Raw genomic sequence first — 11419 nt, forward strand, 5'->3', positions numbered from 1 at the left:
CCTAAATGCGTAATGGATGCCTTTGGGAAGGCCAACCGCCAGGAAATATTGGCTATCCCCCTATCCAGTCTTCTCTTGATTGAGGCCGTTCCCCATTTACCTCTAGCCCAAGTGTATTTGTTGCCTGAGTATCCGAGATCCACCGCATTGAGCTCAAACATTAATTCTTTGAGATAGTTTGTGCTTGAGGACCCACCTTTGCTACCACCAAATCGTTCCTCTTCATTTAGGATGTAATTGAAATCCCCAATACAAGCCCACGGGCCCTGGTGGGATTCAAGAAGTGCAAACAAATTCTCCCAGGCCTTTTTCTTTTTGGAGAAATAAGGTGGGCCATAAAACCCAACCAACAACCAATCAGTGCACTGATCTGAAACTTTGATCGCAATCAAATTTTTTCCAAATTCAACCACGGTTATAGGTAAACCATTCTTCCACATAATACATAAACCACCTGCACTACCCTTAGCCTCAACAACACATTTATTTTCAAACTTAATAGATTTTTTAACAAACTCCATCCTATTTATATAAGTTTTTGTTTCAGAGAGGAAGACCACCTTTAGCCTAGTCCCCTTTATTTGAGCCCGGAGGGCTCGAACTGTCGAGGCGTTGCAGATGCCTCGACAGTTCCAACCAAGGATCCTCATGGAGAGGTTGGGGGCATGATAAGGCCCGCCTCCTCGGCCGTGTAATCAGAAGAAAATAAGGTAAAGACAGAATTTGAGCAGACAGTATCATGCACCAGGGGAAAGGATGAAAGATGAGGGGTAGATTGGGACTCACCATGATTTTTCAACTCCTTATTTGCCAATATAAAAGACTCCAATTCTGATCTCGGGATGAAAGACACCATGGTAGGATCGAAGTACACTGGCTTCGTTCCTTCAACCGCTTGCCTCAGTCTCTTTGTGAAAAGATTTTCCTCAGTTCTAGGTACTTTTCTTTTTTGGTTGATGGCATGAGGTTTTGACAATGGAGGGTTGAGTTTTGTAGTTTTCTGGCGTTGTGTGACCTTGGGATTGTTCTTTTTGGAGGTAGTGGGAGAGTTTTGGATCAAGTGGATTTGTGGGGTTAAGTTTGGCTGATTCATATTATCGGATTGACTGGGATTGATTTGTGTTTTTGGGCTAATCGGGTTTGGGCTTGGATTCAGTTGGCCCTGGTGTGGTGTTTGATTCGGGTTTGGGCTGGGAGACGAGCCTAGTGTTGGGTTGTGTTGCTGGGCCTTGTTTGGAATATTGTAGCGGGTCACTTTCTGGAGCCCAATCTTGACTGGAGTCAGGAGGATAAAATTTCTGGAGACTTCGCTGTCGTGGCAAACCTCATCTCCAGCGGGTCTGGGATGCATGATAGGAGCCAGCTGTGCATGATCCGTTCCTAGATTCTCGGAAATAGTCCTTTGTACGTCCTTGCCAGCAGTCCTTTGCATGTCCGTGCTACCGGTAGGCGAGCTGACCCCATGTGTCCACATACTGTCCTTCTGGGTGGTCCCAGTGAATTGGTTTCGCTTGGTGTCCTGCCGTTGATCATTGCCAGTGGTGGGCTTGTCCGGAATTGAACCTGGACTTGCATTGGGCAATTTGTCAAGGATTCCATTGGGTGTTTCATCGCTCTCTGCTCTAAGCCAAGGACCTGCAGCGTTGAACCAAACGCCCGCTGGGTTGCAGAGTCGGAATAGCTCATTTGGGCAGCTCTTTTGCTCATGCCCGATAATGCCACACCGATAACAGAGGTCTGAAATTTTCTCGTATTTTAACCCAATCCATAAGTCATTTTTGTTTGGCCGAGGAAGGAAAATGCCTGGGATCAAAGGGTTGGATAAATCTACTTCCACTCTTGCTCTGAGAAATTTTTTCCATACACCATTAGTGTCACCTATCAGTTCTACTTCCAAAACAAAGCCTACTTTGGCTCCAATCTTCCTCAGATTCTCCTCTGTTCTCCAAAGCATCGGAAGCCCATGGATCTGAACCCAGATAGAGGAGGTAGAGAAATCTACTTCCTGCCAAGTTTGATCCGAACTCCACCTCTTTATGACTAAGTGGCCCCCCCTGATGGACCAAGGCCTCTTCATGAAGACTTTGTGAAGGCCTGCTTCATGGTGGAAGATGAACATGAAGACTTCTTTGCTTAGTCTTTTGACTTCCATCGGAAAGACTGGCTTCCAAGCCTTTATAGTGATATCTTTGACCATATTAAGACCGATGTTTTTGGGTGATATGATTTTGGCTAGAAGGATGAGATTGGGTGGGATGTTGTTATCTTGGTTTGGAGGGAGCTTTAACCTGATATCCTGACATGAACATTTTTCAGTCTTTGACACGAGCTCAGACACCTCCATGGTGGAGGCTTGAAGCTTAGGATGGTTTGATTTTTGGTTGAAAAGAAAAGATGTGGGAAGACAATGATGGCACGGGTTAGGGGTGGGTAAAGTGAAAAAAAGGTGAAGATGAAATGGGTGGTCAGGTTTGATTTTGGTTGAGACGGGAAGCTATGGGAATAATATGATGACAGGTTTATGGGTGGGTAGAGTGAAAAAGGCGAGCTGAGATGGTGGATGGGAAGGTAGGGGATGGTGGGGCAGAGGGTAGGGAGACTAGCTCCGAGAAAGGGAAAAGGGAAAAGGGAGACTAGCTCCGGGAAAGGGGTACCCGTCCTATTATCTTTCTATATATATATATATATATATATATTAGGTTGTGTTGGTTTAGATGGGTTAAAAAACTGAGTTTGACTTATCTCCAATAATTTTTAAAATTGAATCTCCTTTTGTTTTAATGATAAAGTGCCACATCACCCACTACCTAGAAAAAAGGTAGAGAATAAAACCTATTACCACTTGTCATTATGTATTTAAAACAAAATGAAACCTCTATTTAAAAAAGTATTGGAGGTAAGCTAAATCCAAAAAAACTATCAACCTGAACCCAATTTAACCTACCACTCAAAATAAAATTCCAACCCAACCCACAAAACCAACTCGAGGCGTTGGGTTGGAATGGGTCATTTTGTCGGGTTTGTAAGTTGGATGCACACTCCTAGATTTGACTTTGACCTATAGGGGCATCAAATCTTTTGAAATTATTCTCATTATTATTTTTTTCCTTTTTTATTATTTATTTTTTGAAATAAGGTTAGGGTCTTTGTTCATAATTCAAGTATAGACAACTTTAAATCTTTAACCATTGAAACTCTTATTCCATATTAAGAAGTTATATGGATCCTTCTTTGACAATTCCTTGTTAGAAAAATTTGTGTAAGTAAGAATTCGAACAAAATTGAATAAAATAATTGTGTAATACAGATATTAATTAGATTTGTTTGTTTATGTTTTTCTAGTGTTTTAGATGTAGAGCAGTAATTGTCTCTTAACGGAAGCATTTGCACATTCTTATGATTCACAATCCCCAAAAGATAAAGCTTATGCTAGTAAAGAAATCAAGCAGCCACATCACTTCTACATATCATCTATACATCACAGCCATGCATAATTGCATATCATCCGCTCATCATCTGTTCCTACTTACCCTTCGTATGTACATGTTAATTATATAGATTGATGTGATAAATTGGGTATGAAGTAGGCTTACTTGGTGAATTAATATTGTATACTGTCCGTGAGAAAGAATAAAGAGTAGTATAATTATAACTCTGTGTTGGCCATGTGCTCCAAATTTCACAGCCAGCATCGCCATCCTCATTTGTAGATGCATAGGCGTTCAAGCACTTGGCCTGCCAATCCACAATGGTCAGGTTGTCACTTTCATTAAACATGAATCCATTGCTGCTGTTGCCGAACAAATAGGTAAGTATCTGAATATTGGAATCAGGACTCCTGCACTTAGGAAGCTTTTTCATAGCACATCCATCATCTATACCAAAATAAATGGGATCAGTAATCTATCGTTAACGATGGGGATGTTGTGAAGTCTTGATTTATCAGAGAGCAATTGAAGTATGTTTCATTCTCATTTGATACATGGCTAAAATAGTAGTTCGAATATAAATATTTGAAACTACCGTTGTTCCAAGGCTCACTAGTCCAATAGATGTTCCCTGCCATAAGATGACCAATCGATTTGTTTGGTTAGGGTTCAGGACTAACGTGAAGTCCCCTACTTCAGGTACATTCAAGCCTCTCCATGATCTCAGAGACCAAGTATGTCCTGTTTTCCAATTAACTCCGAGTTTCATTCCCGGCAGAAGTACGTGAGTAGGATAATCAAAGCTTTGCCACAATTGTCGCCCTGAACTCTGTTCGTGCAGTACAAAATTACCATTATCAAGTAGAACAGCAATTGTGTTATTGCCTTTTTCCTGTCCGGAATATAGTACAATAGAAAGACTCCCATTGTCCGAAATTTTCAAGTTCCCGTTATTATCAATGGTAAGACTTCCAGATTTGTTAAAGATAGGAGTGTCTCGATTGGCAACCCACACTAAATTGTCCAGGCGTTGACGGTTGTCGTTGCACCATATTCCTAAGTAGTAATTGTTACCTTTAAGCTTGAAGAATCCTAATACAAATTTTCCTTGAGATGAAACTAAAGCCCCATCCTGAAGTTTGAACTCCTGTCCTGGAAATAATGTGTCTAGCTGGGAAGATGGCCCCAAGAAGAGTAGCAGACATAACAAAGAGGACAAGTTTTCGTGCTTTGCTTGCCATAATACTTTGTTGATTTTTTTGGTGAGCTATGGTAGAGGAAAGAATCAGAACAATGGTAGAACAAGCTATATTATGCAACCACCTAAACTGAACAATAAAGTTTCCGTGTATCAACACAAAATCCAGTGCTAAACTCAGGTATCTATTTGTTAAAACCCATTTAAAATAACACAGAGTCTGTCTCAATATCATTTCACATTTACTTGGAGAACTTAGAACTTTGAGTGAAGTGAAAATAAAAAGAAAAGAATTAATGAAGTATAAACAAATTGACGGTTTTAGAACTATTGGGGGTGTTTGGTACATGCACTTAAAAACATGTGTTTTGTTGTTTGAAAACATGTGTGGAAATACGTGTGAGTGAAAAAGTGTGTAAAAATACGTGTAATGTTGTTTAAAAACTAAAAACATGTATTTGAGTGGGTGTACCAAATAGGGCCATAATGTTTTAAGTTTTAACAATATACAGGTGATCATACCGAACTTAGCAAAACTAACATGCATTACTCATATTCTTGTTCATTAATATTATATCGTAACATAATCTAGTAACAGGCAATCATCTCACTCTAAACAATAAAAATGAACTTCAACCAATTAAGAAAAATTACACCTTATCATCCTAAACTATACTTTACTATCCTAAACTATACTTCAAATTACACTTTACACTCTAAACTTTTCAAGTGCACATTTTGCACCCTAAATTATGATACTTGTTACACTTTACACTCGACGTTAAGTTTGCCGTTAACTTGGATGGAAAAGTATGACATCATGTGAAAAAACCCAATTGCCTGTCTTCTCAATCCTTTAAAAATAAAGAATAAATTACACATTACCACCCTAAACTATATTCTTGATTACACTTTGCGCCATAACCTTTGGATTTCCAAGTTCCAACCAAGTTAACAGCAAACTTAATGTTGGGATGCAAGGTGTAACAAGAGTCATAGTTTAGAGTGCAAAACGTGCATTCGAAAATTTTAGGGTGTAAAGTGTAATCTAAGGTATAGTTTAAGGTAGTAAAATATAATTTTTCATGCATGCATGTAATTTTGAATTGCAGCAATTAGAAACTTTACAAAGGGCTTAAAATAGTGTGCATATATTCTTGGTAGAATTTGCAAAATAATATTTTATTTTAGTATAATTATTTAAATCAACACAATTTTGAAATTATTTGGGAATGTTTTGTTTAAAATAAAATTTTAAGAGCACAATCAAGTTAGCCTAGTTAAATCCTTCTTTTTTATATTTTATTTTATTATTTTTTATAAAAAGATTGTAGATGTAAAACACAATTTAGAATAAGGCGAGGTTCTCAAAAAATTCGAATTGGTGCCAGTTTAAATAATTACTAATGTATAGCCCCGTGCATATGCACGGCCGCATGAGTATGATAAAAAATGATCACAATTATATAGTTCAAATTATATTCTTTTTTTAGAAGATGTTCAAATTATATATAATATTAGTTTACACTTTTTTTAAAAATATATATCTAAAATATGTAATGTTTTCTCATTATATATATATATATATATAATTTAGAATTTAATTGGTTTTAGATTCTTTGATTTTTGCACATAATAATTTACTTGCCATAAAAATCAAAATCTTAGATGGACATGTGACAGAAAATTGGACTAAAATTAAAATCCAATTTAGAATCTAATTGGATTCGGACTCTTCGATTTTTACCTTTAATAATTCACTTGGTACAAAATTTAAAATTAAATAGGATTAAATGGGACATATGGCGCAAAATTGAGAATCCAATTGAAATATAATTGATTTTTCTATGAGATTTGGCTATTAATAGATTGGTCAAATATTAGTAAGATCAGCATGTAATGAGCATAAAAGAGAAAGATATTAAAATGTAGTCGGAAATCTAAAAAGAAATTAAAAAAAAGAAAAAGAAAAGAAGAAGAGAAATTTCATTTAAGATCTGTAAGGACTCAATTTGTAACAATCCCAAATTGGTATTGGGTTCGAACGTTAAAGGCCCAAACAATAAAATTTGTAGAGAGTGGGTTAAAAGGCTAGGTCTTGGTGAACGGTCAGTCGTTAATCAGGTGTTCATGATGACTACTGTAAGGGTGAACTGAACTTATCCAAGAAGACTTCCTCCTCGGTCAGGCTTGAGTGGCTCCGGTCCTTGGACCTCGTCCGAGGAGCTTAATGTTCTTGTTATTCTTTTTACGCTAGGGTTCAATGGCCCTGGAGACCATACATAATGCTCTTTCTTTTTTTCACCCCCTTTTTTTTTTCGGACAAATTCTTACATTATATAGCCCCTTTCAGTTGATCCTGACCTTTCATCTGTTGATTAGGCAGGTAACTACTCGAGTGCTTGTCTCATCAGCTGCCTTCCTCCACTTTCTGTTAGTTGCAATAATTGAAGCCACACTGTTCAGGGGTCTTTTCCCATTAATGTGGCCAGGACGTTTGTTGGCGCATTCAATGCGGAGGTGACAGCTTTTCCTTGAACCGCTCCCGCACTGTACTCTAGTGCGAATCCTACTGTACTCGTCCTTTCTTCTAAGAGCGCTTTGGGGGTTGCCTTTGATGGCGTGCCGTTCGGCTGCATTTCTAGGCCATTTGGACTTTCGCTGCATGTCCTCGGCAACGTCTCTCCTCGGCGTGGGCCTTGGGCCCTAAGGAAAAGTGGGCCAGGATCACAAATTCTTTGGCCCCATAAGATCCGATCCTGTAGTTTCAGGGTATGACAAATTAAATATTATTAATTCATGAGAGTCTAAAAAGTAACAAAACTATATGATTTGTTACTTTTAAAACTACCTTTTTTTTTTTTGTTTGAATCTTTAAAAGTATACTATGATTATACAAAAAAAAAAAAAAAAAAAAAAAAAAAAATAGCTATACTATAATTTAGCTTGTTACCATTAAAATTTAAAGGTTTAATTTATTGCTTTTGAAATTATATGATTTATTTTGCTACACTATTTCTACCTTTTATTAAAATAATTTTTTTTTGTTAAACAATAATTATAAGTTTAGATTCTTTAGAACGAGATTTAAAAGGGAAAAAGAAAAGGCTAATAGAAGCGAAGGATTCCTCAAGGTCCTCAACAGGTGAGGACAATGCCTGTTAGATCTTTACACAGATTCAACGCCGTCATAGCCTCCTTGGGTCTTGAAATATTGACATTCAGAGTGGTTACAATTACATTGGATTGTAGTAGCCGTAGGAGAGGGGGAGAGAGCCTTGGTGTGAGTGGTGAATCCGATTTTGAAGAGACTAACTCGTTTTTTTTATAACAAAGAGAGACTAACTCATAGTACATGGTGGCGTGTGAGTAATTTAAGGTTTATCCAAAAAAAAAAAAAAACCTCATAGCACATGGGCTAACTTATCTTCACATTTATTGAAGGTATACTTTGACTAAAAAAATAATTATTTTTGAGAGAGTTTCATCCTATAACATCAACTCTTAATAATAAATTTTTATTATCAAACTAAAATACCAATTGGTTTTTAGTGTAATGCTAGAGATCGAAACTTTTTTACAAATTTTTTATAAACTACTGATATAGTGAGTAAAAAAATGATATTAATTATGGCAACAAATAATTTAAGCGTGCCATTAAATCTTCCATTTTTACAGGGTAACAAAACGAATCAAAATCATCTGTCTCACACTCTCTGTTCCACCCCATGCTCCACAAATCAAAATAAGTCACATGTTTCTTAATTCCTAATTTTAAGCTATTTTATTCAACTTGAAATAAATTAGAAAGAAAAAAACCCAGCGCATATTCTTCCCAAACCTTCCCACCACCAAGCTCTGCCCAATGCTAATGTCATTGACATGAGTTCACTGGCCCCATCAACTCTAGTCACAATCACTAGGTCCAAACAGATTTGAATTCAATTTAAATGCCCACAACCACCACCATCATTGTTGACTTTGCCTTGTCCCTTATTCACTCCCAGACCACCTCCTCTTACTTCTCATCTTTTTGTACGCCCCCAAGGAGCACAACCTGAACTCAAAGAAGATTTTGATTAGGTAAATAGAACATGCTGGTGGTGGTGGTCCCAGGCCCTTATTCTTCTTAATTTTGATTTGAATGTTTGAAATTTCTAACTATGTTTATTCTTCTTAAGAAATATATTAGTTGGAAACCTTCTTAAACATGATTCAAAATTTTGAAATTTTGGAGTTGAACCATCGGGGAAGAATATAATCATCAGTATAAGAATAAGGGACCAAGACGGTGGTGGGTATTCAAATTGATTGCAATTCTTCCTGAACTTGGTGGCAGTACAGTGGCTATGATTGGAGTTGACAGCATCGGCAAACTTATGTTAGTGGTGTTGGGCGGAGGTTGGTGGTGGGAGGGTTGGGGACGAATATGTGTTGGGTTTTTTCTTTCTTATTTATTTTAGGAAAGTCAAATAAAATAGTTTAAAATTAGAAATTAAGAGACATGTGACTTATTTTGATTTGTGGAGCATGGGGTAGAATAGAGAATGTGAGATGGATGATTTGGACTCGTAAGGAAACATACAGTAAAGAAGAAGGTAACATAAACAATTAATTTGACATAGAGTTGGCTGGTCATGTCACGTTAAACTAGTAGCAATATACGCGTTTTTTTTTTTTTTTTTGAGAAACCAATATGCGCGTATTTTAATGGCACGATCTATGTAGTAATCCAAACAAGGCAGGTTTACAAGACTATTATTAAATGAGTAATGTAATTAAAGCATATAGCGCATGCTCATCAATTGATACTGAGTTATTTATTTATTCATTTATGAGTAATGCTGCACTCACAAACTATTTTATAATATTTTTACAATTTTTTTTTTTTTTTAGAAACAAACATACACATAAGGGAGAGAGAAATGAGTTCTAAAAAGAAATGCTTACTAGCTCTAATATGGGTCACCGCTAATATTATATTTTTACTTACCAATAATTATTTGAAAAATGCTTAAACCATATTAACAATTTGTAAAAATGTTATAAAATAGTTTGTATACATAGTATTACTCTTTATTTATTTATTTTTTGGGGAGAGTTGATGCTGAGTTAAGTTAGCTAGTGTAGGGCCGGGGAGCTTATGATCCGGCCCACGCTCTATCCGGGCTCAGGGCCCGTGCCGAGGAGGTAGTGTGCCGAGGATGAGTGATCAAAGGCCGAGGGGTTAAGGGGAACAGCTAAGAACGACCCTATCCTCGGCACTCCAAGACTTCGATGATAAGAGCAACGTCTTAGTGAAGGATATCTCCAAATAGTCCCCTGAAGGGGATGTGAGTGGAATAGGGCCCACGTGGAGGTACGGTGCAAAATAGGTTCAAGGAAAATACGTCCCCTCCGCATTAAATGCGCCGGCCAGCGTCCTGATCATGTTAATGAGAAAAGACGCTTGGATGGTGTAACTTTGATCCTCGCAACTAACAAAAAGTAAGAGGGGACAGCTGATGGGATAGGTACAGAAGTAAGCACCTGCCTGACCAACAAGTGGAGGGCTAAGATCAACCAAGAAGGACTATATAATGATAAAAGTTAGTGCACCAAGAGAAGGCTGGGAAAAATGGCTAAAAACCAGAGCCTCCCAGCCCGCCTCCAGGAGAAAGACTCCTAGGGCGAAGACGACTTAACCATGTATGAGCACCACTAGAAACCCACCGTCTGGTGATTGAGGCCTAGCCTTTCAAACCCACGCTCTACAAATGATATTGTTTGGGCCTTTTTACGTGCGAACCCAACACCGCTGCGGGTCGTTACGAATCGTGTCCTTACAATTGGCCCCGTCTGTGGGAAAGGCTTGTGTGTTGGCATAGACGGTAGGTCGAGAAAGTCCCCTTGTCATTTCTAACAGCCGGTTATAGTGTTCTAGCGTAGAGTTCCACTAGAGGCTATGATTCTTGACTAGGGGCTACGCTTTGTAGCGTCAATCGCATGGATGGTTCTAGGAGCTTGGCCGAGGAGCCAATCCCCCTAAAGCCAAGGCCCCATGCCGAAAACTGAGTTTTGGACATAACCAAGGTATTGCATGGTCCTTGGACTCAACCTATGGGGAAACCAACTACTTGGAAGAAAAACTGAGTTTTGGATAGAACCAAGGTATTGCATGGTCCTCAGACTCAAACCTATGGGGAAACCAACTACTTAGATGAGAAAACTGAGTTTTCGACAGAACCAAGGTATTGCATGGTCCTTGGACTCAAACCTATGGGGAAACCAACTACTTAGATGAGAAAACTGAGTTTTGGACAGAACCAAGGTATTACATGGTCCTCGGACTCAAATCTATGGGGAAACCAACTACTTAGATGAGAAAACTGAGTTTTGGACAAAACCAAGGTATTGCATGGTCCTCGGACTCAAACCTATGGGGAAACCAACTACTTAGATGAGAAAACTGAGTTTTGGACAGAACCAAGGTATTGCATGGTCCTCAGACTCAAACCTATGGGGAAACCAACTACTTAGATGAGAAAATTGAGTTTTGGACAGAACCAAGGTATTGCATGGTCCTCGGACTCAAACCTATGGGGAAACCAACTACTTAGATGAAAAAACTGAGTTTTGGACAGAACCAAGGTATTGCATGGTCCTCGGACTCAAACCTATGGGGAAACTAACTACTTAGATGAGAAAACTGAATTTTGGATAGAACCAAGGTATTGCATAGTCCTCAGACTCAAACCTATGGGGAAACCAACTACTTAGATGAGAAAATTGAGTTTTGGACAGAATCAAGGTA

At 38.2% G+C, this 11419-nt stretch overlaps 1 protein-coding gene and 1 pseudogene across 1 annotated transcript in view; both read right to left on the reverse strand.

The window, feature by feature from the left end:
- The window catches only part of LOC126727967 (G-type lectin S-receptor-like serine/threonine-protein kinase CES101), a 10104-nt gene extending 6243 nt beyond the window's left edge, over positions 1–3861 (reverse strand). Inside the window, exon 1 of the mRNA XM_050433862.1 lies at positions 3594–3861. Coding sequence (XP_050289819.1) covers positions 3594–3861 — 268 coding nt within the window. The remainder of the gene's footprint in view (positions 1–3593) is intronic.
- Positions 3862–3895: 34 nt separating this feature from the next.
- On the reverse strand, positions 3896–5623 carry LOC126727968 (G-type lectin S-receptor-like serine/threonine-protein kinase CES101; annotated as a pseudogene).
- Positions 5624–11419: the final 5796 nt, after the last annotated feature.

This window comes from Quercus robur, chromosome 5 (genome assembly GCF_932294415.1).
Source record: "Quercus robur chromosome 5, dhQueRobu3.1, whole genome shotgun sequence".
Taxonomy (NCBI): domain Eukaryota; kingdom Viridiplantae; phylum Streptophyta; class Magnoliopsida; order Fagales; family Fagaceae; genus Quercus; species Quercus robur.